The 27997-nt window shown below is 53.8% G+C and overlaps 1 protein-coding gene across 1 annotated transcript; it reads right to left on the bottom strand.

The window, feature by feature from the left end:
• Nucleotides 1-17: 17 nt before the first annotated feature.
• Nucleotides 18-27987, bottom strand: PIWIL4 (piwi like RNA-mediated gene silencing 4). The gene is made up of 16 exons (XM_060179662.1): nt 27866-27987; nt 27197-27277; nt 24042-24239; nt 22864-22975; nt 21143-21266; nt 20304-20421; nt 17486-17597; nt 15685-15869; nt 12402-12474; nt 10954-11154; nt 10287-10390; nt 8483-8553; nt 5227-5380; nt 2420-2545; nt 2190-2337; nt 18-490 (listed from the first exon to the last, which is right to left on the bottom strand). Exons 1-16 carry the CDS (start codon nt 27940-27942, stop codon nt 374-376), a joined length of 2001 nt encoding a protein of 666 aa, XP_060035645.1. The 5' UTR covers nt 27943-27987; the 3' UTR covers nt 18-373.
• Nucleotides 27988-27997: the final 10 nt, after the last annotated feature.

Consider the following 27997-nt stretch of genomic DNA (forward strand, 5'->3'; position numbering starts at 1 on the left):
ACTGAGGCGCCAAGAACAGTGCACAGTGCTGGAAAGGTCTTTATTTTCTCTCAGTCACTCAAACCACTCTACGAAACGCTGTACAACACTCAAAGAGCTGCAAACCATGGGGTGGGAGTCAGACCCCACTTCCCCACCATAGTGACAACACTTAACTTTCTTGTTGGACGCTTGGCTGTATGTGAGTCCCCACACTTCCATTTCTTTCACCACAGTGAGGATCATCCCAAGAATAATGAAGCAACACACATCTCTTTAGCAACCGTCTCTCCCCTGAGTCAAAGCTAAGCCTCCCCTCCTCTCCCGCAGGCCTGCACCCAGGGCACGCCTGCACGAAGCCTCCCAGCTGCTCACACCCCCGTGGCGCGTGTCCTCACAGGTAGAAGAGGGAGTTGGCCAGCTCCAGACTCGGCTCCTTGTGCAGGCTTTGTGCCACCAGGAAGGTGAGCTTGTGTGCGTACTGGCAGGGTGCCGGGGTCCGGATCAGGCCCTGAGGAAAGGAGGACGGGGGGCCTGTCAGAGGAGGGCGAGTGCTTCTGGGGAATCTGACCTGCCGCCTAGAGCAGGTGGTGCGATCAGGTCAGCAGTCTCTCAGCCCCACCAACAGAAGCCAGCCTGCCTTACATCACTGGGGATGTGTCTGTTCACACAGCGTGAAGACGGGGCAGTGGGTAACCTGGTCAGGGGGCCCAGGCTGGTTGCACTAAGGGCCACTCCAGGCTGCGTGGGGGTTGATCTGCGTGTCCTCCACTGTGACAGTTCTGGGACCCGGCACCAGCCCAGCCTCACTCCAGAGTCGCGGGTCCCAGAGCCGCGTGTCCCTTCTCGTCTGACGCTGCATCCCAGCATGTCAGTGTCCTCTGCTACACCTGGGGGGCGAGGACACTCCACCCCCCCAGCCACATGACGTCACAGGACGGCAGGGCCTCCCAGAAACTGTACCAGGCCCTGTGACTTGCTTCTAAGACAGACAGGGATCCTGCTGGGGCACCTGGGGGAGGTGTGGCTCCTGTTTAGAGATGGAGACGGGAGCACATTTTTTTTTTGCCTCTAGGGTTGTCTCTGGGGCTCGGTGCCTACACTACAAATCCGCTGCTCCTGGCAGCCACTTCCCCCCATTGTTATTGCTGCTGCTGCTGTTGGATAGGATATGAGAGAAATGGAGAGGAAAGAAAGACAGAAGGGGAGAGAAAGATAGACACCTGCAGACTTGCTTCACCACCTGTGAAGTGACTCCCCTGCAGTTGGGGGGCCAGGGGCTCGAACTGGGATCCTTATGCCTGTCCTTGTGCTTTATACTACATGCACTTAACCCACTGAGCTACTGCCTGGCCCCCAGCAGCACATTTATAATACTGAATGTATTTACAAAACCGTATTTACTTTTATTATCTTTATTTATTGGATAGACACAGCCAGAAATCAAGAGGGAAGGGGGAAATAGTGAGGTCAAGAGAGACACCTACAGCCCTGCTTCACCACTCGTGAAGCTTTTCCCTCTCATGTAGGGAGCGGGGGCTTGAGCCTGGGTCCTTGTGTATGGGAACATGCATGCTCAAACCCAGTGCACCAACACCTGGCCCCTGCAATACTGTATTAAAAATTTATTTATTTATTTATTTATTTATTTATTCCCATTTGTTGGCCTTATTGCTTTATTGTTGTAATTATTATTGTTGTTGTCGTTGTTGGATAGGACAGAGAGAAATGGAGAGAGGAGGACAAGACAGGGGGAGAGAAAGACAGACACCTGCAGACCTGCTTCACCGCCTGTGAAGCGACTCCCCTGCAGGTGGGGAACTGGGGGCTGGAACCGGGATCCTTCCACCGGTCCTTGCGCTTTGTGCCACCTGCGCTTCACCCGCTGTGCTACCACCCGACTCCTGCAGCCTTGTATTTCTGTGATGCTGCATTCATGTCCCACTGTATAGCAGAGTGTTTGTAGCACTGGATGATGGGAACAGGTGGGTGAAAAGAGTCACCTGCTCATTCTCCATTCTTTCCTTCCCTCTCTCCCGAAAGTCAGCTGTCACTAGGTGTGAGGATGCCATGGGGTTCAGATGACAACCCCCCACCCCCCGTGAGCCCACAGGAGCCGCTCACCGGCCAGTTGTAGTATAGGTGTGAGGACGCCATGGGGTTCAAGTAACAACCCCCCTGCCCCCCGTGTGCCCACAGGAGCCGCTCACCGGCCAGTTGTAGTACAGGTGGCAAAGCTTGAAGGTCAGCCTCTGCATGTGGTCGGGCCTCAGGCCGTTGTCATCATAGATGACGTTGTAGTAGGTGGGCCCCACCGTCCCCTGGCAGGCCGCCTGGCTGACCAGGTAGAAGTCGTACCTGAGGGGGGGGTGTGGGAGGGGAGCGTGACCAGCGAGCCACAGGGCCCCCTGGCCACCACCGCTCCATCGCCCGCACTTGCCAGTCGGGACGCGTGGCCTCCGAGTCCACCACGGTGCCAAGCGGGGGGTTCTGGACGGAACGGCTCATCTCAGCAAAGAAGCGGGGCGCACACCTCTTCCTGACCACCACCACTGACAGCCGGGGGCTAGGACACGGTGAGGGGAGCCAGAGTGAGCTGCGTGTGTGCGCGTCAGAGAGACAGAGGGGTGTAAGGGGGAAGTGGGTCAGTGCTTGAGAGGCACGTTGTTGGGGACTGGGCAGTGCTGCACCCAGTTAAGCACACAAAGTACTAAGCGCAAAGACCCACGAAAGGATCCCCTGGCTTCCCACCTACAGGTGGGAAGTTTTTTATTTATTTTTTATTTTTTAATTTTATTTATTCCCTTTTGTTGCCCTTGTTGTTGTTTTATTTTTTTGTAGTTATTGTTACTGATGTCATTGTTGTTGGATAGGGCAGAGAGAAATGGAGACAGGAGGGGAAGACAGAGAGGGGGAGAGAAAGACAGACACCTACAGACCTGCTTCACCACCTGTGAAGTGACTCCCCTGCAAGTGGGGAGCCGGAGGCTCGAACCGGATTCCTTGTGCCGGTCCTTGCGATTTGCACCACGTGCTCTTAACCCGCTGTGCTACCAACCGACTCCCTTGTTTTGTTTTTTTTAAAGACACATAGCTTTAAAGCTTCTTCTTGTGGTCTGGGAGGTGGCACAGTGGATAAAGCACTGGATTCTCAACCATGAGGTTTTTCAGTTCAATCCCCGGCAGCACAGGTACCAGAGTGATGTCTGGTTCTTTCTCTCTCTGCCTATCTTTCTCATAAATAAATAAAAGCTTTGTTTTTAAAAAAATATTTTATTTAAAAATTTTTAAATATTTACTTATTCCCTTTTGTTGCCCTTGTTGTGGTTATTATTATTGTTGTTGATGATGTCAATGTTGTTGGATAGGACAGAGAGAAATGGAGAGAGGAGGGGAATACAGAGAGGGGGAGAGTAAGACAGACACCTGCAGACCTGCTTCACCGCCTGTGAATCAACTCCCCTGCAGGTGGGGAGCCGGGGGCTCGAACTGGGATCCTTAAGTCGGGCCCTTGTGCTTTGTGTCATGTGCACTTAACCCGCTGCACCCAACTCCCTATTTATTTATTTATTAATGGGAAAGACAGGAGAGAGAGACAGAAGCAGACATCACTCTGTTGTACGGGCTGAAGTCAGGACCTCATGGTTAAGAGCCCAGTGCTTTATCCACTGCACCATCTCCTGGACCACAGGGGGGAAGTTTCATAAGGAGTGAAGCAGGGGGAGTTGTGCTGTAGCGCAGCGGGTTAAGCGCAGGTGGCGCAAAGCACAAGGATCGGCATAAGGATCCCGGTTCGAACCCCGGCTCCCCACCTGCAGGGGAGTCGCTTCACAGGCGGTGAAGCAGGTCTGCAGGTGTCTGTCTTTCTCTCCTCCTCTCTGTCTTCCCCTCCTCTCTCCATTTCTCTCTGTCCTATCCAACAACGACGACAACAACAATAATAACTACAACAATAAAACAACAAGGGCAACAAAAGGGAATAAATAAATTAAATAAAAAATAGTAAAAAAAAAAAAAGGAGTGAAGCAGGTCTGCATGTGTCTTTCTCTATCCCCTCTCAATTTCTCTCTGTCTTGTCTAATAAAATGGAAAAAATTACTCTCAGGAGCAGTGGATTTGTAGTGCAGGCACTAAGCCCCAGCAGTAACCCTGGAGGAAAAAAAAAAAAGAGACACCCACTACAGGAAAGACAACCCCCCAGCCCAAGTATCTTACTGGGGTTGTCCTCATTTAGTGCAGAAGTGGGGTCACCTGGCCTCTTTCAGTCACTACAGGGCAAGGGACATTGTGAGTGGGGCAGTGGCTGGGGGCTCACTCCTGAGAGAAAGTCTGCAGAATTACTGGGGCAAGGTGTTTCTGGCCACTAACAGCAGGCCCTTCTGCTGGGTCCTCTTGCTCCTCTTCTGCCTAGGAGTCCTACAAACCCACCCGGTGGGCGGATGGATGAGCCATCTGCACATTCTGAGCAAACACAAACGCCAATGGGCAGGAGCACAGTCAGCCCTGGCCAGGCCAGCACTGAGCACTGTGGTGACCCTTGGGACTCAAGGATCACCATGGAGTTTCACTTCAGGCTCTTGCACTATGTACACACACACACACACACACACACACACACACACAAAAGCACCCCTGGGGCCGGGCACACATGTTACAATGTGTAAGGACCTGGGTTCAAACCCCCAGTCCCCACCTTCAGGGGGAAGTTTTGCAAGTGACGAAGCAGGGCTGCAGGTGTTTCTCTGTCTCTCTCCCTCCCCATCTCCCCATATCCCCCTTTCTCTCTGTTTCTGGCTGTCTCTATCCAATAAATAAAGATAATTTAAAAAGTTCACTATACAAATAAATAAAAGGGAGCTGGGCAGTGGTACACCCAGTTAAGTGCACACAGTACTAAGTGCAAGGACCACTGCAAGTATCTGGGCTCGAACTCCCACTCCCCACCTTCAGGGGGAACGCTTGACAAGCAATGAAGCAGGTCTGAGCTCTGTCTCTCTCTTTCTCTCCCCCTCCCCCGTCCTCTCCAATGGTATGGAAACGATAGTCGCAAGGAGCAGTGGATTCCCAGCAATAACCCTGGAGGGAAATAAATAAATAAGTAAATAAACAAATAGCACCCTTAATGTTTCTCTCATGGAAACTTGCAATCCGGGGTTCACCCAGCTGGGTGAACCTGGCTAAGAACACCAGCACCCAGCAACGTGGGTGCTGGACCGCCCTGGCTGGGTGTGCGTGCAGGACTCCTACCTGGGCTGGGCTCCCAACTGGGCCACACTGCTCAGCAGCTGTGGGACCTCATACTCAACGAGCGTCTTCAGCTGGCCGTCCCCCACGCCGTCTCGGTACACCACGATGCGTGCAGGAAGGTCATGGTTACACTGGTGCCACTTGCTCAGAGCTCCTGCAGGGTGAGCAGGCTCAGCGCATCTGCCTGCCCGGCAGGGACACCTGTGCATCACCTCCGCCCGCTCCGAGGGGTGGCCTGAGCTGGGGACGCACTGGGAATAGTGTGAAGACGCAGGGCTTGTTCTGTTCTGCCCAGTGGGATCAGCTAGCTGCCTGGTGGCTCTGCTGCTCCCAGCAGAGTTTTCTCTCCCTTTTCTTCACCTTCTTTTAGAAAATATTTTATTGGGAGTCTGGCGGTAGCGCAGCGGGTTAAGCGCACATGGTGCAAAGTGCAAGGATCCCTGTTCGAGCCCCCGGATCCCCACCTGCAGGGGAGTCACTTCACAGGCGGTGAAGCAGGTCTGCAGGTGTCTGTCTTTCTCTCCCCCTCTCTGTCTTCCCCTCCTGTCTCCATTTCTCTCTGTCCTATCCAACAACGACGACATCAACAACTGCAATAACAATAAAAAACAAGGGCAACAAAAAGGAAAATAAATAAATTTATTTTTTAAAAAGAAAATATTTTATTTTACTTTTTTGTTGTCCTTGTTTTTATCCTTATTGTGGTTATTATTGTTGTTGTTATTGATGTTGTTGTTGCCAGATAGGACAGAGAGAAATGGAGAGACCCACACACCTGAGACCCCACACACTCAGGGACCCCACAAGCCTGGAGACCCCACACACCCCAGGGACCCCGCATGCCCTGGGAATTCGTCGCAGCCCCTGCATTTTCCCCTGTGTGAACACCATTGCGCTGGTGTGGTTCTATTGCGACCGAGGAGGCGGAGGTGGGGCTGGGTGCAGCTGGCTTCTGCAGAGCCGCCCATTCACACACGTTGGACAGTATGGATCAAAAGGGAAAGCAGTGGATTTCTAAAGGAAAATTAACTACAGCCCCAATCATAAGCTGAGGAGTGACTATCTTCAGGGCAGGCAGGAAACTGTATAAAACTCACAGGAAAAGAATCTTCCTTAGGGAATGTGATGTAACAGCAGTGTGATGGGGGTAAGGTTGTGCCCTAAAACATGTACAGTCCTGTGGTTAGAGAAGGCAGAGGGGGGAGAGAAAGACAGGCACCTGCAGACCTGCTTCACCACCTGTGAAGCGACTCCCCTGCAGGTGGGGAGCTGGGGGCTCGAACTGGGATCCTTACTCCAGTCCTCGAATTTAGTGCCATGTGCGCTTAACCTGCTGCGCTATAGCCCTACCCTCTGGCTTTCCCTTTTCATTTCAGGCTGAGAAAGGGAGGAGAGCATGGGAGACACCACAGCAATGCTGCACCGCTCACGGAACACCCTGGTGCCATGCACGGGGCTCCCTCAACATGCTGGGGACGCAGACCCTGGTCCTCCTGCGGCCTGCAGCGTGTGCTCTGCTGTGTCAACGGGTACGTTTAGGAGACCTTCCTGCATCGTACAGGAACTACAGTGGTTTTACAGTCCAACATACTTTCTTTTCTTTTTGTCATGCCCAGGGTTTCACTGCTCTAGGTTGACTTTTATTATTATTATTGGTTAGTGACAGAAAGAAATTGAGAGAGGGGGAGATAAAGGAGAGAGACAGAGAGACACCTGCAGCCCGGCTTCCCCACTTATGAAGCATCCCCCCCGAATGTGGGTCCTTCCGCACTGTAATATGAGCGCTTAGCCAGGTGTGCCACTGCCTAGCCCTTGACTTGTGTTTCTTGTGTATAGAAAGAGACAGAGCATGACACCCTCTGGTATGCTGGGGGCTGGGCTTGAACCTGGCTCATGTGCAGAGCAGCACACTATCCACGTGCGCTACGTTGCCAGCCCCTGCCTAATATTCTTAAACTTGGCACCTCTTTTTATGAACATTTTAATGTTTAAGCTACAACTTAAAATCCGGTCACATCAAACATACAAATCCTCCAATCCAAATTCATACTAATTGAGTCCCTTCAAGTCTTTGAACGCTCGGGATAGATGTGGAGCAGACGGCTTACTGTCGTTCTTTCCTCTAACGAGCAGAAGAAAGAACACATCTCCAGAGGCCCTGGCCACTCTCCCAAATGCTTCTCTTCACAGACTCCCCCGCCAGCCTCTGAGTCCCACTGAGGGAACCTGGAGACCCGTCCACCTGCCCTCACCAGAACCAGCTCAGAGCAGAGCCCAGGCAGAGACTTTCCACAGCTGCTGAAAATGTGACCGGCTTTCCAGGGGAGGGTGGCTGTGAGATCGTGAGAGGACCCCTTTCCACGTGCAGAGCTCACGACGGTTCTAGAACAATTTCCTGCCTAGGAAACGTATTTTAACTCTCTAGGTGACGATTGCATGTATAAGCCCATTACTGATGCAGGCAGCCAAGATCACTTTTTAGTGAAAAAAAATTACAAGGGGTGGGGGGCTTGGTGGTGGCCCACCCAGTCAAGTGTACACATCTCCGGGCGCAAGGATCTGGGCTCGAGCCCCCTGCTCCCCACCTGCAGCAAGGATGCTTCATGAGCAGTGGAGCAGGTCTGCAAGTGTCTCCCTTTCTCTCTCTCCCTCTCTCCCCTTGCCCGTTCTATTTCTCTGTTCTATTCAGTAAAATAGAAAGAAGGTAGGGGAGGAAAAAAATGCCCACCAGGAGCAACGGATTTGCTGTGCTGGCAGTGAGCCTCAGAGATAACCCTGATGGCAATAAAAAAAAAAAGGAGGAAAGAATTCACATCCCCCCTCCCAGCTGGTAGGAGAGGGAGTCGGACATGTCTGGTGTGTGTCTGGGTGCGCCCTGGGGCAGGCTGGGGCTGGCAGGCTAGTTCCTCACCTTTGTACCTGCAGGAGAAGGCCCCGTCTGCCTGCTCCCCCTGGCACCTGGTACCACAGTCAACCCTTGTCCCTGCAGTGGAGGATTCTCACCCTTCACACAGCTTTCCAGACCCACAAGCTGCCCCCACCCCGTCATCATGCCCCAGTCTCCCATATAAACTCCCAGAGTGCCCTGCCGGCCTGGGACGGGCTGCAGCTCCGGGGAGCTCTGCTGGGTGATGGGTCTCTCAGGCTGGCCTGGGGGCTTGCCCCCCACCCGGCTGATAACCACAGGCTTCTGGACTCTGGGGCTGAGGGGCCGGAGCACCCCCCCCCCACACACACACACACAGAGTCTTCCTACCCGTCATGAAGGCTTTCAGGCAGTCTGCAACATCTGATGTGGAGCGCTGGAGGACGCAGCGGGAGAACCACCTGAGGGAGTGGAGAGCGAGAGTGACGGCTGGCTCCAGGCTCCTGGCGCAGACACACCCTCCCACTGGACAAGAGCCAGCCGGACGTCAGGACCACAAACCCACGCTCACTGTGGTGCTGTGTGCTTCATGTCCACAGCTCCATGGCCCCGGCGAGGGAACCTGAAGCACAGTGCAGGACGCAGCCCTATGTGGGCACAGGCCTACTGCAGGAACCACAGTTCCCGTCTCTGGACCTGGCACTTACAAGATGGTAGGGCAGCTACTCCTCCTTAGGGCCACTACAAAAACGGAATTAGAGGGAGCCAGGCCATGGCGAAGTGGGTTAAGTGCATGTGGAATGGTATAAGGATCCGGTTCGAGCCCCCGGCTCCCCACCTGCAGGGGAGTCGCTTCACAGGCGGTGAAGCAGGTCTGCAGGTGTCTGTCTTTCTCTCCCCCTTTCTGTCTTCCCCTCTCTCCATTTCTCTCTCCATTTCTCTCAGTCCTATCCAACAATGACAGCAATAACAACATGAAACAACAAGGGCAACAAAATGGAAATAATAGTCTCTAGGAGCAGTGGATTTTTAGTGCAGGTTATCAAGCCCCAGCGATAACTCTGGAGGCAAAAAAAAAAAAAAAAAAAAAAGGAATTAGATGCTGTTTGTAAAGTGCTTTGACCAAACTTGTCAGGCAGTGAGCACTGACCAGAGGAGGCCCCTGTGCCACTCCAGTCAAGAGGCTGGTCTGCTGAGCCTTTTGGACATGAGATCTGCACGTGGTCGACTTCTTTAGACTCCAAAGCCAGTCATTAAAAAGACATTAAAGCACTTGGAAAAAGAGGGCCATGACTCCATGGTCACATGCGTCACCACGATCACAGTCCGCCGGATGCCGCAGCAGGAAGGACACACGGGAAGGTTCTGGCGGCAGGACGTCCTTCCCCTTCCTCGCCGAGCTCCAGAGCCAGGGGGCTTCGTGCCCAGCAGGAAGCCATGGGCAGGTGCCTCTTCCCCACACCAGACCAGACTCAGACTCAGGTCAGCCTGTCGCCTCACGCCGCCTCGTTTGCCTACACGATACGTGACGCTAAGGCCTCCTGTCTAGGAAATGCTTGGGCTTGTGCTGGTTCTGGGCATGTCAATGTCTGCCAGCACTACTAGCTTTCACCTCCAGGACAAGTGTGTGCTGAGCGCTTCCTGCAGCTGGCAGAGGCCCCAGCACTTTGCCCTCCAGTACCCGCCACCATCCTCTGGGGCCCGTGGCTGGCATGAGAACCCAGCTCAGATGTCGCAGTGAGGCTCGCTGTTCCCACACTGGGAGCAACCACGTCTCCATATGCAAGCGTGGTTGTCAGCACAGACTGCGTGGTGCTATTTTTTTTTTTTTTAATTTTCCCTTTTGTTGCCCTTGTTGTTTTATTGTTGTAGTTATTGTTGTTATTGATGTCATCGCTGTTGGACAGGACAGAGAGAAATGGAGAGAGGAGGGGAAGGCAGAGGGGGGAGAGAGACAGACACCTGCAGACCTGCTTCACCGCCTGGGAAGCGACTCCTCTGCAGGTGGGGATCCAGGGGCTGGAACTGGGATTCTTACGCCGGTCCTTGCACTCTGTGCCACGTGTGCTTAACCTGCTGTGCCAGACTCCTAAATGTCACTACTTTTAAGATGAGTGAGGACTGTAAACCGTCTGTGTGGCCCCGTTAGCCCCGTACAGCGGTCAAACATGGCAACAGATGACTGGGAAGGCACCTGGTGATTTGAGGGTTCGTGCTGGCCACAAATCCGAGCACCAGCATCTCCTTGCTGAAGGCGTCTCTGCAGACATCAATGCCGACCACCATCAGGGACTTGAGCTGCAAGGGGATACGGTCATGATTTCACTGGATGAGGTGTTGCCTCCCCTGGCCAGGGGCCCCGAGACTTCAGGGTGGCGGGAGACTCTGCGCTTGACACGTCTTCACCCTCAGGCCTGTGTGTGCCCAGCCTCATCACCCTCGCCCCCCCCCCCGGGCTGCAGACCCTCAGCCTTGGGTCTGGGGTCCCCCCATAAGCACCACTTTCAGGGGTGGGGGGTACTGCCCACACCCCCAGAGAAGGAAGGCAGGGTCATGTGCCCTCACCCCCTCCACTGTGGTCCAGGGGCAGAGAGCACTTCCTGGGTGCCCAGCAAGTGGAGGCTCCCGGGCTGTCTATGGGAGTCAGACTTGCAGAAAGCAGCACAGGCAGAGGCTCAAAGCTCGCCCCCAAGTCCAGGCCCAACCAGAAGCCCATGGGGCCCTCATCTATGACCAGACCCAGACCCAGGTGCAGACAGACAGGCCAGCCCACACGCGAGGGGCCCACAGACCCCACCAGCACCGTGGAGTCAAGCTCTGTCGTGCCTGGCCCCGCCCTGACAGCTAGAAGAAGGGCTCACAGGGATCTCCACGGCCCACAGCTCGCCGCCCAGCTTGCAGGCCATCTGCATGGCCACTTTGGAGGCTACACTCATCTGCATGCCCTGTCTGCTGAGCGTCCGCGCCAGCACGCACTGGCTGGGCACCGGGCAGTCGCAGTCCAGGTACTTCTTGATGCAGTCGTAGTAGCCCTGCTGCATGGACGGCAGGATGCACAGGACCTGCAGAAGGACACAGGACAGTCGGCTCCTGCGTCTGTCTTCCAGGGAGCACGCCACACACACCACACCACACAGCACACTCACACACAGAGCACAGCACACTCACACAGAGCACAGCACACTCACACAGTGCACAGCACACTCACACAGAGCACAGCACACTCACACAGAGCACAGAACACTCACACAGAGCACAGCACACACACAGTGCACAGCACACTCACACAGAGCACAGCACACTCACACAGGGCACAGCACACTCACACAATGCACAGCACACACACAGTGCACAGCACACACACACAGGGCACAGCACACACACACAGGGCACAGCACACACACACAGTGCACAGCACACACAGTGTACAGCACACACAGTGCACAGCACACACGCAGTGCACAGCACACACACAGGGCACAGCACACACACACAGGGCACAGCACACACACACAGTGCACAGCACACACAGTGCACAGCACACACGCAGTGCACAGCACACACACACAGGGCACAGCACACACACACAGGGCACAGCACACATACACAGTGCACAGCACACAGTGCACAGTACACACACAGTGCACAGCACACTCACACAGTGCACAGCACACACACACAGTGCACAGCACACTCACACACACCACACAATATACACACCACACACACAGTGCACAGTATATTCACCTACACATACACACCACACATACAACAAATATAAGACTCACCACACTCCACACATGACACACTACACACACACACACAAACACACACACACCCCCTGGAAAATGTGACTGTGGATGTCCCGAGGGGGATGTTACACAGGAGGACACAGCTCTCAGGATGAAGCTGAGGACAGAGGTCAGAGCAGGCAGGAGGGGCTGCAGAGGGCGTGGGACTAACACCCCCCTCTGAGCATTCCGAGACCCTGGAGAGAACACTGGGTGCCCCAACTGACCACAAGGTAGTGGCCAGTTATCTGACCTTTCCAGTGATAGATAAGCCCCAGAAGCCGGGGACATGCAGACACCTGTGAGGATAACATGGGGTAACAAATAGCTCAGCACTGGCATTATGCATATGAAAGGGAGCTAGAATATCCATCACGGCACCAACAGGAATCCTGGCTGGGTGCTTGGGGGCATGCACCAGAGTGCAAACATATCACAGGGGGATGTGCTCAGAGTCTGTAAGACACGAGGAGAAATGGCAGTTATATGTCAAAGTGCCAGAATTATCTGTGACTTACCAGCTGAACGTCAGGATCAAAGTGCTTCTGTATGGCCCTAAGGAATGCAGCAGGGCTCTCTTGCACTTTTAAACTACATGAAAAGATTAATATTGCAGGTGAATAATTCCCTTCTCAGTAGCATTAATTATGTGGAATTGAACATTTTAAAATGAATTAGTAATTGAGGGAAAATATTAGGTAAAAAGGAACATTTTGGGTTTAGTATTATTCTCTTGCTACAAGATTTACCAGACACAGTTGATGATAATTCTCACTGGCATAAAAAATGGTTTCGTGAAAAACAAACTGTTTTCAATTGTACGGGTTCCCTACAGTGAATAATTCTAGTACTCAAAATGGGGTCAAAAGGGGGCTTTTGAAATCACAAGTGTCCCACGTTAAACTGGGATATGGTTTCTCCAATATGGAATCTACTTGGGAATTTTATAAGTTTCAAAAATCTTCAGGTAGGGTTGGGCGGTGGTGCACCTGGTTGTATCCACATGTTACCATGTGTGAGGACTCAAGTTCAAGTCCTGGTCCCCACCTGTGGGGGGGGGAGATGCTTCAGGAGTGATCCAGCTGGACTTCAGGAGTCTGTCTCTCTCTTCCCCTTCCCTCTCTGTTCATTTCTCTATCTATCAAACAAATAAGTAAAAAATTTAAAACCTTGCCAGGTTACAGAGACCAAAAGACTCAACTAGCCTGAATGATTCAGACTAGGAGATTTTGTGTCCCATCATAGCTGCTTATTGAGAGTCCTGACTGTTCTCCCTCAATTGTTGCCTCTTGAGAACTTGCCAGTGAACTGTTCTTTGCTGAAGTGACGTTAGAGGCCAGGGGTTACAGAGAGAATTCCCACACAGAGGAATTATGGACCTACTTCAGTCTGGTAGGAAGGATCTGCCTCTCATGTGTAACGTGCCTGCACTGTCCTCATGTCCACTATCCCCCACCGCCGACCTCCTGGGCATCTGGGTCACCGTCCTCCAGGGACACTCCCAGCCCAGCCTCAGCCCTGGTCTTCTGTCTGCAGTGCCAGGCAAGCACATCGGCAACGAGGGCAGGTCAGTGGGCGTCACACAGGACAAAGGACGGGATAAAGGTGGGCACTGGGGTAAACATGCCAAGAGCAGTGCATGGCTGCGGGCTTGTTCCCAGGAGAGGCGGGACTCCGGCTGGGGCAGCCCACCCCGTGCTGAGCCTGTTCCTGCCTGAGCAGCTCCTGGGCTCAAGAAATCTGAGCGGGAGTCGGGCGGTAGCGCAGCGGGTTAAGTGCATGTGGCGCAAAGCACAAGGACCGGCGTAAGGATCCTGGTTCGAGCCCCCGGCTCCCCACATGCAGGGGAGTCGATTCACAGGCAGTGAAGCAGGTCTGCAGGTGTCTATCTTTCTCTCCCCCTCTCTGTCTTCCCCTCCTCTCTCCATTTCTCTCTGTCCTATCCAACAACGATGACACCAATAACAACAATAGCTACAACAACAAAACAAGGGCAACAAAAGGGAATAAATAATAATAATAAAAAGAAAACAGAGCGAGGGGAACTCAATCCAGCAACTTGCTGAGAAAGCCAATAACAGGAGAACTCCAGACTGGTATAATAAGAGGATACCCGGAGAGTGTCGGGGTCTCCACCACCTTGGCTCTGCTGAGGGGACACTTTAGGACCTCTTTAATGGGCGGCTCCGACCCGCACTGAGTCAGTGAGGCCATCTGCCCGGAGAGGAGAGAAGCAGTCCCGGGCACAGCAAGCTGAGAAGGGGAGGTGGGGCCAGACTGCTGGCTTTCCTAAAGCAACAAGACTCACATCCCAGGCTGAGCGTGTCCTAGGGGCTCCCACCTAAACCCAGAGCAGCCTGCCTCTCCCTCCTTCCCCACACAGGGCAAAGGGGCAGGGCACACTGGAGACTTTCCTGACATAGCTTCATCAGGAAAACTGCTCAAGCGACTGGCTGTGTGCTACAGTAACGGAGTTGAAAAAAGCTTACATCAGATCTGTTTTGTGCCAAATCTTTTTTTTTAACTATTTATTTTTTTAAAAATCTATTTATTTATTCATTCCTTTTTTTGTTGCCCTTGTTGTTTTATTGATGTAGTTATTGTTGTTGATGTCCTTCATTGTTGGATAGGACAGAGAGAAATGGAGAGAGGAGGGGAAGACAGAGAGGGGGAGAGAAAGATAGACACCTGCAGACCTGCTTCACCGCCTGTGAAGCGACTCCCCTGCAGGTGGGGAGCCGGGGCTCGAACTGGGATCCTTACGCCGGTCTTTGTGCTTTGAGCCACATGCGCTTAACCCGTTGTGCTACTGCCTGACTCCCCAAAACTTTAATTTGATAGGAAAACTTGAATTTGATAGGACAGAGAGAAATTGAGAGGGAGAAGGGAGAGAGTAGGAGAGAGACAGAGACACCCCTGTAGCCCTGCTTCATTCATTGCTTGTGAAGTTTCCCCCTCCAGATGGGACCAGGGGCTTGAACCTAGATCCTTGTGCACTGTAATGTGAGTGCTTAATAAGATGTGCCACCCCCTGACTTCTTGTGCCACATGTTAAAGTATGAAACATATCAAATAAGCAACTTTTACTTTTTTAAAACATTCTGTTTGCTCTCAAGTTTTGCCTTCAAAAACTGATATGAGAGAAATAAGAAAAACCTGAGGAAATTATACATAAGGAATTTTTCGATTGGCCATAGTCATGGCTCGGATAAACCTCACTGGCTGTGATACTGCCACTGTGCAAAGTTACATAGGAACTTTTACCCTAAGTAATACTGAGAAGATTTTTGAGGTAATGGCATTATTGCCTATGAAGAAACATAACAAAAAACAATAGACCAACATAAAATATATCTTAGGGGAGTCGTGCAGTAGTGCAGCGGGTTAAGCGTAGGTCGCGCAAAGTGCAAAAACTGGCATAAGGATCCCGTTTTGAGCCCCCAGCTCCCCACCTGCAGGGGAGTCGCTTCACAGGCGGTGAAGCAGGTCTGCAGGTGTCTGTCTTTCTCTCCCCCTCTCTGTCTTCCCCTCCATTTCTCTCTGTCCTATCCTACAACAAAGACAAGAATAATACCTACAACAATAAAACAACAAAGGCAACAAAATGAATAAATAAATATTTAAGATACAAGTATATACATCTTAGCACAAGGGAACTGGCATTCTTGCAAACTCTCTCTCCACCCTGTGCCTGGGCTTTGCATATACGCTCCAGAACCACATCAGCTCCGACCTCCTCCCTTGGCATCAAAGCAAACACATAAAGAAAGCCAGCCGGGGGCACCTGCAGCGCCCACTCACATTTTGGGGCTGTCCACCGCGAATCCCATGGAGCTCCCCACTCTCTTCAGGCAGCTGAGAAAGCTCTCCACCAGGTGTTCAGCTCTGTCGCCACAGAGCAGCAGCCATCTCCTCAGAGACCGGGTGCTGAGCAGCTTGCAGGCTCGCAAGTCCCTGGACCAGTCGGCCGCAGACACGGGCTGGCACTGCAAGGGCAGGGCGGGGCAGGGCGTGAGAGGTTCCGAGCAGAAGCAGGTGACGTGGGGAGCAGGTGGAGGGTGGTGCGGGCAAGGCGGGTGGAGGCGAGAGCCAGGAGAGGGGGAGTCGGGCGGTAGCGCAGCGGGTTAAGCGCACGTGGTGCAAAAGCGCAAGGACTGGCGCAAGGATCCCGGTTTGAGCCCCGGCTTCCCACCTGCAGGGGAGTCGCTTCACAGGCGGTGAAGCAGGTCTGCAGGTGTCTGTCTTTCTCTCCCCCTCTCTGTCTTCCCCTCCTCTCTCCATTTCTCTCTGTCCTATCCAACAACGACAACAATAATAACTACAACAATAAGACAAGGGCAACAAAAGGGAACAAATAAAATAAATGTTTAAAAAAAAAGAGCCAGGAGAGTGCTGAGCCCTACAGGCTATGCACGTCACATCCCCTCTGGACACCTGAAAACACATGGGATGGGCAGTCAGGCAGCACCCCACTCGTGTCAGCTGCAGAGAAAAGCCCAGGGGACCCGCAGGACCTTCCGGCTCTGAGTCTAAGCATCACACAGCACCAACCCAGGAGGGCAGCTGCCAGACTTGGCCCCTCCCTTCAGGCATCTCGATGCCCCCACATGGACGTCTTGTTGATGCTCTAAAACCAATAACCAGGGGCCGGGCGGTAGCACAGCGGGTTAAGCGCATGTGGCGTAAAGCCCAAGGACCAGTGTAAGGATCCCGGTTCGAGCCCCCGGCTCCCCACCTGCAGGGGACTCGCTTCACAAGCGGTGAAGCAGGTCTGCAGGTGTCTGTCTTTTTCTCCCCCCCTGTCTTCCCCTCCTCTCTCCATTTCTCTGTTCTATCCAACAATGACAACATCAACAACAACAATAACTACAACAACAAGGGCAACAAAAGGAATAAATATTTTTTTTAAATCTAAAAAAAAAAAAAAAGCTTCTCCTCGGGCTCTCCAAGCAGACTTTCACACAGATCAAAAAGGACCCATGGAAAGCATCCCTGTCTGCCGACTCAGAACACTGGTTTCTCAGTTACACTGTTCCAAACACATTGGTTCATTACAACCAATCAAGGCAGGAAGAGAGCCTTGGAAAATAAAAGGAAAAGCAAACAACTTTAAAAGTGGGCTAAATAGGGCAAAAGTGGGAAGATGGCCCACACATTTTGCGCAAGATAGTTTTCCTCAAAGGAAGTCCGAAGGAGGCCAGGGTTCCTCTTCTCAACGTTGTGGCCCCTCTCTCCCAGAATGCCACCTGAGCAGCAGCAGACACCGCTCTGGTCAGGACTGCTGTCTGTGAGAATCAGTCAGTCCCAGGGCGGCTCCCCGGAACAGCTGGGCATGTAGTTAGTGCTGTGGTTGGGACCCCACTCCCCACGAGTGTTTCCTCAGCCCTGACCCTGTGCCACCAGGACCCAAAGCACCCCACAGGGGTGCCACAAATGCCACCAAGCCTGGATTTGGATTCACGAGGAGAACAGACCGCAGATGCGGGACAGAACGGGGCTGGGGACGTGCAGAGACGAAAAACGACAAGTCCACACGCCCTCACCGACTCGGCCTCACAGACACCAAACCAGCATCTCTACAGAAGCAGACGCAAGCGCTCACCACCTGGTCCTGCAGCAAGATCCTTTCTGCGGGCACAACCCGGCCTGTGAGAGACAGCTGGCACCCAAAATGCAGCCCCCACGTCTCCAGCTCAAAGCGAGTGTCCTTGTTTCTGTTGACAGATTTAAGCTTCAAGTCATTCGAGAGCTCACTTCCCATGGAATTTTAATCATTCAGAGAGAGAAGCAGGACGTTCTGAATTACCGGGGGGCCCATTTGCTTCAAGGTACTTGGCTTCATCTCTCCTCACCTTCCCCCTGCTCAGAACAAAGACGGGACACACACTAGGGACTTGCAAAGATGGGGCACGCTTTCAGTTATGTCTCGGGGCTAGCAACATGGACCTTTGAGGCACAGGCCTGAACTGGACCCCTAAAGATGGTGTTTAGTAAGTGACCCTGAGCATTTTTTATTGCTACCAGTGTTATCTCTGGAGCTTGATGCCTGCACTATAATCCTCCACCACTCCCAGTGACCCTTCTTCTCCTCCTCCTCCTGCTCTTCCTCTTCCTTCTTCATTAGACAGAACAGAGAGAGATTAAGAGGGGCAGGGGATATAAAGAAGGAGAAAGGCACCTGCAGACCTGCTTCTCCATTCATGAAGCTATTCCCCTGCAGGTGCTGAGCAGGGATGCAAACCTGAGTCCTTGTGTGTGGTGACATGTGTGCTCAGCTGGCTGTGCCACTGCCTGGCCCGCTAGCAAACTCTTATGTCTCCTAACACCTTGGTTTCCTCCCCACAAGATGTCAGGATAATGGAACCAGCTCCTCCCCACGGCCGATGTGAAGAGTGAGCAGGACCACACACAGACGCAGCATCACTGCACTGCCTGGCGTGTGCTCTGCACTCAGAATGGAGGAGGGCTGGGTCTCAGCCACCCTCTCTCAGTGCAGAGCGCATGCGGGGCCTCGGCAAGTAGAGATGCCTTCTGGGGATGCCTGGCCGTATTGTGTGGGAGTGGATGGAAGACAGTGAAGGAAGGGAACACATGGACTCACCCTTTGGAAGAGTTATAAGACAGAGCAGGAAGGACAGAGGAGGGGCCGGGTGGTGGCGCACCTGGTCGAGCGCACATGTTACAATGTGCAAGGACCCAGGTTTGAGCCCCCTGTCCCCACCTGCAGGGGGAAAGCTTTGCAAGTGGTGAAGCAGGGCTGCAGGTGTCTCTCTGTTACTCCCCCTCACTATTTCCCCCTTCCCTCTCAATTTCTGGCTGTCTCTATCCGATAAATAAATAAAGATTAAAAAAAAAAGGAAGGACAGAAGAGATTAGTAAGAGTGGGCAACGGTGCTGGTGTGTGAGTGCTCAGTCTATACTCCCTGAGCTCAGCGTGGTGCTCGGTCACTGCACTGGCTCAGGACAGAGAGCCGCTGGTTCCCAGAGGAAGGTGTCCACTCCAGCCATCTGTGGCTTCACCAGGGACTGACCGCACGTGAGCCAGACACACAGGGAAGCCTGGGAGGCTGCTTTCCTGTGCTGGTTCTGGCATCTCACTCTCCTCAGAGAGTTGCAGGCCTTCACTGAGTCTCCTCACAGGCTCTGTCCCTGATGAATCTGCTGGTCACATTCAATGTCCTGAATCAACCATCCTGCTCGAGATGAGCTCTGCTCCTGAGGAGCTGCACGAGGCAGACGCAGTCAGGACGCAGGGCTGGATGAAGGCCACAGGTGTAGAGAGGCTGCAGGATCCCTAGTGCAAAGCCCAGCCTGGCGGAGGAGGACCAGAGGGTGTGGGGCACGGTCAGGAGGCAGGACAGCAGAGCCCCAGCACCACGAGGTAAAGCCTGGGAAGCAAGAGTCCCGGGAAAGATGCACAGCACCACACCACCCTCTTCAAAGAACAGTGCTTTCAAAACTGGGGAGACAGCATAGTGGTCATGCAAGAAGCTGCCATGCCTGAGGCTCTAAAATCCCAAGTTCAATCCGAGACAAGCAGTACTCTGGTCTCTTTCATTAAAATGAAAACGGGGGGTCAGGCGGTAGTGCAGCGGGTTAAGCGCACGTGGCTCAAAGCGCAAGGACAGGCAGAAGGATCCTATTTCGGGCCCCCAGCTCCCCACCTGCAGGGGAGTCGCTTCACAGGCGGTGGAGCAGGTCTGCAGGTTGTCTGTCTGTCTCTCCCCCTCTCTGTCTTCCCCTCCTCTCTCCATTTCTCTCTGTGCTATCCAACAACGAATGACATCATCAACAACAATAACCACAACAAGGCTACAACAACAAGGGCAACAAAAGGGAAAAAATGGCCTCCAGGAGCAGTGGATTCATTGGTGTAGTCACTGAGCCCCAGCAATAACCCTGGAGGCAAAATAAAAATAAACAAAAAAATAAAAATAAAACAATGATTTTAAACGGTGGCACATCCAGTTGAGTTATGTTTAATACAAAACGTGATCCTTTCAGAATATAGCACTGGCCACTGACCCAGTGCCCAGCAGCCCTGCAGGCCATGTCCCAGGCAGTGAGGTTTGAGGTCCAAACGTCCACCCCAGGTCCCGGGAAGCTGCAGCCAGGAGGCCAGGGCTACAGTCTGAGAATCAGCTGTAAAGACTGTGCAGTGCTGTTGTCCCAAGGTCCAGCTGCTGGAGGGCTGTGACCTCAACATTCCCACCTGAGGAGCACAGGGGTTGGGATACGGCAGAGTGACAACAGAACCACTCAGGTGAGACATGCTCTTCCCATCGGCCGTCTGCACCTGCAGGCCCGGCCCCCCGGAGACACCTGTGGTTTGGACAGCACAGTTCAGAAGGGCCCAGCTCTGCAGCCACGAGAAGGGGCCAGTTCCCTGAGGACCTTGGGGTCCTGGAGCCCCCGCCTACCTCTGGATGTCGTCGGCAAGCCGGGCCAGCCGCTGCTGCCTCTCCAGAGGGCTCAGGCGCATCTCCTGGGCCACGGCCTTCATCAGCTGGAAGTCGCAGGTGGCCTGGCTGCTCAGCCCTGGCAAGCGTCAAGGAGACAGTGACAAGTGCATGGCATTCAGTGAGATATTGCCCTGCGGGGATGCCTCGTGCACCTGGTGCCATCTGGGTGCCACTGCCCGGGGACATGCAGGCCACAAGCCACCTTCGCTTCCTGACACACAACACACATGCAGAAAAGCACGGCCACGTGGAAGCCGTGAGTTAGACAGCGGCACCTGTCCACTCAACACACCCAGGTGTCACTGCAGAGGCCGTGACTCCAAGACTCTGACAATGCAGCAGCCTCACTAGCTGGAGTAACTCGCATGGGCTCCCCTCACGGCCCAGTCACGGGGCCACGCTCAGGGGCTCACAAGAGCGGGTGGCAGCTGCTAGGGGCCCACGGGCGTGAGTGCCAGGCACCCCCAGCACGGGTTCCCTGAGGAGCCCACCCAGTGGGCTTCCTGACCAAAGACCAGCCCTCCCACTTCGGCCGCAGGAGGCAACTCAAAGTTATGGAGAAGGTGCCTCACAGAGGAACAGGCCTCGCCCGGCACCAGCCGGCCCAGGGAAGCACAGTCATCTCTCGCCCTGAAGTGATGCCCGTCCCAGGGGTGGTGAAGCACAGCCCGGCTTCTGGAAAGTGCCGGGGGGCCCATTTACATCAAACAACCAATGGAACACACAGGCTTAAGTGCACAGGACACCTCCCTGGGCGGCCGGTTTCTGAATGCAAATCCCGGATGCGCCCACCCTACCTGTGAGGAAGCAGAGCTCCGGGAGCAGGTGGGCCAGGCGCGCCTGGGCCTCGCCGCTCCTGCCGCGTCTCAGCAGACTGACAAGCACGGGCTGGCGCAGGTCGGACACGGCGATGTCGTACTGCTGCAGGAGTGGGAGGGAGGGGACAGTGAGCCTGGAAGCTGGCAGGGCGCCCTGAGAGGAGCCAGCATGGCAGCCCCGAGCGACGGAACACAGCTTGTCAGGGAGAAGACACAGCTGACCCACTGGCTTGGCCGCTTCCTGGGACCTGTCTCAGCTGCGGGCAGGCTGTGACTTTCTCCATCATAAACGGGCTGCATTTCAGAGACCTGTGAGGGAGAGAGCTGGGGCAGACCCCCCCCAACCCAGGAAAGTTAGGATAACAGAGCTAGGCACATGTCAGGGAGAGGGCAGGAGGGCACGAGCAGACAGTCATGGGTTAGGGAGGGGTGGGGGCAGAGGAGGAGACGGGCATGGGGCAGGGAGAGGGCAGGGGGCACAAGGAGACAGGCATGGGGCAGGGAGGGGTGGGGGGCATGAGGAGACAGTCATGGGGTAGGGAGAGGGCAGGGGGCAGAGGAGGAGATGGACATGGGGCAGGAAGAGGGAAGTAAGGCAGAGTGGTTGGTGCTGGTCTGGAGCACCTGCGGGATCTTCACGCAGACCTGCCTCCAGGAGAGGGCCAGTGTGTCCGGGGGTGAGGGCACTGAAGGACACTGAAGGACGGGGCTCAGGAGATGGAGAAAAGCTCCCAGAGGCAGGGACCTTGTGCCGAGCACAGGGCCTCAGGGGAGGAGCTGAGGACATAGCTTAGGAGGCTGTGAGGGACGCCCACCCTCAAGCTCTGGGCTCTGCCCTGCACCTGCCCGGGGAGGGAGGGTGGCCTGCACTCTGGCCTTGACAGAGCTCTGTCCTCAGCAGCAGCACCAGACACCAGATGCAGAGGCCTCAGGAAGGACCCTGAAGAGGAGCTGGAACAGATGCCCGCCCTCAACAAAGTGAGCCCAGGAGGAGGCAGGGCTATTCCAAAAGGTGGGCAAAGGCCGGGGGACTTCTGGCCTCCTGGCATCTCTTAGAGACTGGGGAGGTAGGCACTGTGCCCTGCTCAGGGCTCTGGGCCCCATCCCAGGCCCCACACACAACAGAATGGTACCCTGGGCTCTCATTCTCTCTCCTTAAAAAAAAAATCTTCAGGGGCTGGGTGGTAGCACAGCAGGTTAAGTGCACATGGTGTGAAGCACAAGGACTGGTGTAAGGATCTCAGTTCAAGCCCCCAGCTCTCTACTTGCAGGAGAGTCGCTTCACAGGTGGTAAAGCAGGTCTGCAGGTGTCTTTCTATCCCCGTCTTCCCTTCCTCTCTCCACTTATCTCTGTCCTATCCAACAACAATAGCAATGTCAACAATAAAACAACAAGGGCAACAAAATGGGGAAAATAGCCTCTAGCAGCAGTGCAGGCACCAAGCCCCAGCAATAACCCTGGAGGCAAAAAAATACATATACTGATTTTTGAATGTAGAATCCAGCTGTGGTATCTGGGCAAGCCTCTGGGGAGGGAGGGAGGGAAACCCTGGCCCTTAGGAATGAGGCTCCTGGAGGCCTCCATGAAGGCTGGCTTGTCCATCACTGTGCTGACAGAGGTGTCCAGAAACGGGGTGTGCTCAGAGTCCTGAGGTCAGGGCACCAAGGGCCCACTGTCAGAGGCAGGGAGGGCCGCCCACCTGCTTGTAGTAGTCCACGTAGGTGACCTCGGAGCCGTCCCGCCTGCGGAAGGTGTCCGTGGGCCTCACGGACCAGTCGATGTCGTCGATGCGGTAGGTCTTGTTGTTGTACCTGGTCGGGGTGAGAAACTGTGTGCTGACCTTCAAAACATAAAGGGCCAGAGACACCTCCTCCAAGGTGGTGTCTCGGGACTGTGAGTGACACAGGAAGAAGGCTGCCCCCCCCCCCCACCTTCTGGGAGGCTCCAACCTCCGGGAGGGCGGCCTCAGACAGCTGAGCCACAGAACTGTGCTCAGAACTTTCCCCTCAACCACAGATATTTGTTGTTAGCTCAGGGGCAGTTTCGCCTTTCCTAGGCCAGCATATCCATTTATGGGGGCAGGGGGAGGACAGACAGACCACAGCACTGGAACTTGCCGGGTGTCCAGGCACTCCCACTATGTGCCAGGCCTTCACCCTGGGGTATGTGTGTCACCCAGATTTTTGAGCCCCCAGATGTGTGTTCTGAGGACCACGTCCACAAAAGGCTGCCCCGGCATGCCGTCCTGCTTCCAGCTTCGTCTCGCTCTGGGCAGGCCCCGAGGGAAATGGGTGGGCTGGGCTGAGGGCACACCGGCCTCTCTACGCCTTCCCACCCTGTGACTGCTCCCACTTCTGAGGCCAAGCCTGGAACCCTGCACGGTGACTTCGAGGCCAGGATGAGACGTAGTAGGACAACGGAAGTGAGGGCAACCTCTTCTTCCAGGCCCAGGCCCCCCAGCCTCCCTCTAACCAGCCCAGGGAAGCACTGTGGGGAGTCTCCAACCAGGCAGGAGGCAGCTGTCCCTGAACCCCTGGTCCTATCCTGGTGCCGAGCCGGCAGTGTGACTACTGCACATCGTGGCAGGCTGGCCGCTCACTCGGAGGCGGGGAGACAGGCCTGGACCGGACAGCATGAAGAAGTGGCACAAGCAACGCCCAGGGAGGGGACAGAGTGTGTGCAGGCCTCAGGAAGGTGGGGCATTTCACCCGGCTTACTGTGCAAAGAGTCTCAAGGTATGGCAGGTACGCACACACGGTCCTGAGGCAGCAAAGAGGGGTACAGACTGCAGCTGACACCATCAGACCCCGGGCAGGGAGCAGAGCGGACGTCCCCGCCCACACGACACCGGCCTGCCCTGCACGCACGTGCCCTCACCTGGTGAGCACGACCAGCCCTGACAGCTGCTTCTTGCACGTCTGGGTGAAGCAGGCCGGCTCCGTCCTGTGGTAGAGGTTCTCCATGAACTCCAGCACCGTCTCATTCCGGAGCACCTTGTAGCTCACGTCAGCACCGAACAGCAGCCTGTGCTCAAACTGTGACACGGAGATGGCGAAGCCAGGCCAGAGGGACAGCCTGGGACGAGGACAGACTCACGGTCAGCAAGTGCGCAGGTGCAGTGCTGGAGAACCTCGAGTATTTTCTCCCGGAGCTTTCCCACTGCAGGGCCCTAAGAGCCGTGGACCCGCCACCCCCTGCTCTGGTTTCTTCCCGTCGCTGACAAAAGACTGCAGTTACCTCCCGCCAGGGAGTGTGTAAACGTGCATTCAAGCCCACACCTATGGACCTCTCATCTTCGACAAAGGTGCCCAGACTATTAAATGGGGAAAGGAGAGTCTCTTCAACGAACGATACTGAAAAATTTGGGTTAAAATATGCAGAAGAATAAAGCTGAACCACTATATTTCACCAAAGACAAAAGTAAATTCCAAATGGGTCAAGGACTTGGATGTTACACCTGAAACTATCAGATACTTAGAGGAAAACATTGGCAGAACTCTTTTCCATCCAAATTTTATTTATTTTACTTTTTTGGCCTCCAGGGTTTTTCACTGGGGCTTGGTGCCTGCACTATGAATCCACTGCTCCTGGAGGCCATTTTTCCATTGTCGTTGCTGTTATTATCGCTGTTGTTGTTGCTGCTGTTGTTAGATAGAAAAGAGAGAAATCGAGATAGGGGAAGACAGAGGGAGAGAGAAAGACACCTGCAGACCTGCTTCACCACTTGTGAAGCGACTCCCCTGCAGGTGGGGAGCCGGAGGCTCGAACCAGGATCCTCACACTGGTCTTTGCACTTCGCACCATAGTTAACCCGGTGCACTACTGCCTGACTCCCTCGATTCAAATTTTATAGGCATCTTCAATGATATGAATCTCATTGCAAGAAAGACTTAAACAAAAATAAACCAATCAGGGAGTCGGGTGGTGGCGCAGTGGGTTAAGTGCATGTGGCGCAAAGCGCAGGGACCGGCGTAAGGATCCCAGTTCGAGCCCCCGGCTCCCCACCTGCAGGGGAGTCGCTTCACAGTCGGTGAAGCAGGTCTGCAGGTGTCTTTCTCTCCCCCACTCTGTCTTCCCCTCCTATCCATTTCTCTCTGTCCTATCCAACAACGAACAACATCAACAATGGCAATAATAATAACCACAACGAGGCTACAACAACAAGGGCAACAAAAAGGGGAAAAAAAAATAAACCAATGAGAATACATCAAATTAAAAGGCTTCTGCATAGCAACAGAAATCACCACCCAAACAGAGTCCCCTTAGAGAATGGGAGAAAATCTTTACATGCCATACATCAGGCACTGGGCTAATAATCAAAATATACAAAGAGCTCAACAACAAGAAAACGAATGACCCCATCCAAAAATGGGGCGAGGATCTGAACAGAATATTCACCAAAAAGGAGGTCCAAGAGGCCAACAGACACATGAAAAAATGCTCTAAGTCACTGATTGTCAGAGAAATGCAAACCAAGACAACATGAGATACCACTTTACTCCTGTAAGAATGTTACACACCAGAAAAGACAGTGACAAATGCTGAAGAGGTTGTGGGGACAAAGGAACTCTCCTATACTGCTGGTGGGGATCTAAATTGACCCAACCCTACAATTCCTCTCCTGGGGATATATCCTAAGGGACCAAGTACACCCATCCAAAGGGATTTGTACACAGCAGCACAATTTGTAATAGCCAAAACCTGGGAGCAACACAGGTGTCCAACAACAGGCAAGTAGCTAAGTTGTGGTGTATAGACACAATGGAATAATGATGAATTTTAAAAAATTATGAATTCACCTTCTTCACCCATCTTGTTTTTTAATATATTTTTAATATTTATTTATTCCCTTTTGTTGCCCTTATTTTATTGTTGTAGTTATTATTGTTGTTGTTACTGATGTCGTTGTTGTTGGATAGGACAGAGAGAAATGGACAGAGGAGGAGAGGGGAAGACAGGGGGGGAAGAGAAAGATAGACACCTGCAGACCTGCTTTACCACCTGTGAAGCGACTCCCCTGCAGGTGGGAAGCCGGGGGCTCAAACCCAGATCCTTACGCAGGTCCTTGTGCTTTGTGTCACCTGCAATTATCCCACTGTGGTACCACCTGGCTCCCCTTCACCCCATCTTGTATGGAGCTTGAAGGAATCGTGTTAAGTGAGACAAACCAGAAAGTGACAGAAGTCATTCAGAGACAGAAGCTGAAAATAAAAGCAGAAGGGAAAACACAAAGCAGAACTTAGGCTGGAGTTGGTGCACTGCACCAAAGGAAAAGACTGGGTTGGGGGAGGGGGAGAGTTCAGGTCCTGGAACAGGATGGTGGAGGCCCTAGACCTAGAGGGGTCAGAGTGTTATGCGAAAAACTGAGAAATGGTACACGTGCACCGACTACTGTATTTTACTGTCAACTGTAAACCATTAATCCCCCCAGTGAAGAAAAAAAAGGGGGGAGGGTCGGGCGGTAGCGCAGCAGGTTAAGCACACATGGCGCGAAGCACAAGGGCCGGTGTAAGGATCCTGGTTTGAGCCCCGGCTCCCCACCTGCAGGGGGGTCTGTTCGAAAGCAGTGAAGCAGGTCTTTAAGCGTCTTTCTCTCCTCGTTTTCCCCTCCTCTCTTCATTTCTCTCTGTCCTATCCAACAGCAATAACAATTAACAACAAGGGCATCAAAGTGGAAAAAATAGCCTTCAGGAGCAGTGGATTTGTAGCGCAGGCACCGAGCCCCAGTGATAACCCTAGAGGCAAAAAAGAAGAGGAAGAAGAGGAAGAAGAAGGAGGAGAAGGAGGAGGAGGAGGAGGAGGAGGAGACAATCTTCAACTCCACTCAATGTACACTTTTGGACTCCATTCTTGTGATGCTGACGAGGGAAGCTTCTAGACAAGCAGACCAGCACAGGTGCCATGTCTAGCTCAGCACAGGACTGGGCCTCAGGAAAGTCCGGTCCAGGGGCAACAAGACACCTCAGCACGTAAGGCATGTGCTGCTCACACCATCACAACATCCCAGAAGCAGCACACATGAATCCACCTACTTGTGCTGGGGGATTTCCACAGGCTGAGAGGGATTATAGAAGTTCCGTCCAATCCGGTACATGGACAACTTTTTCAAGATTCTGAAAAAAAATTTTTTTTTGTTTTGAGTTTATTGTAGACATCCATCAACTACCATAATCCTAAGCTTGTAGCCATGCTGAACACACTGAAATACACAGAGAGGGCCTGGGAGATGGCTCGTCCGGTGAAGTGTGCACTGTGCCATGCTCAAAGACCTGATGTGAGTCCCCAGCACTACCAAGAGCACCATTATTGGCACCAGGGGATGTTCCACGAACAGCAGCGCAGTACTGTGGTGTGTCTCCTCTCTGTGTGTCTCCCTCCCTCTCTGTGTGTACAAAAAATGGTGGGGGGCAGTTTGCCAGGAGCCGTGGAATCACGCAGACGCAATGCCCTGGAGACAAGGAGAGTCAGAAGCACCGGGTTCTGCTGTCCCATCCCCAGGGGCTGTGGCCAGCTGTGCACAGGGAGGGAGAGACGTGCCCTGAACCTGGGGCACCGAGAAAGAGGGAAGGGAGCCCCCACCCGCTGTGCCCACTGAGCCTTCCCAGCCCGGGTGTACCCCAGGGTGGTGTGGGCCGACCCACTGTCCAGCAGGCCCCACACTGCAGGGGTCCCCAGCCCCGGGGGGTGGGCGTGCGCCTCACTTTCGGAAGATGAGGTTGAAGACCTGCGAGCACACCGGGGAGCTGGCGGGCAGCTCCTGCGTCAGCCTCAGCGTCATCTGCACCTGCTCACCCCGCTGTGTCTGGCTGGACAGCTTGGTGACCTGGAGGAGG

This window comes from Erinaceus europaeus, chromosome 20 (genome assembly GCF_950295315.1).
Source record: "Erinaceus europaeus chromosome 20, mEriEur2.1, whole genome shotgun sequence".
NCBI classification, from domain to species: domain Eukaryota; kingdom Metazoa; phylum Chordata; class Mammalia; order Eulipotyphla; family Erinaceidae; genus Erinaceus; species Erinaceus europaeus.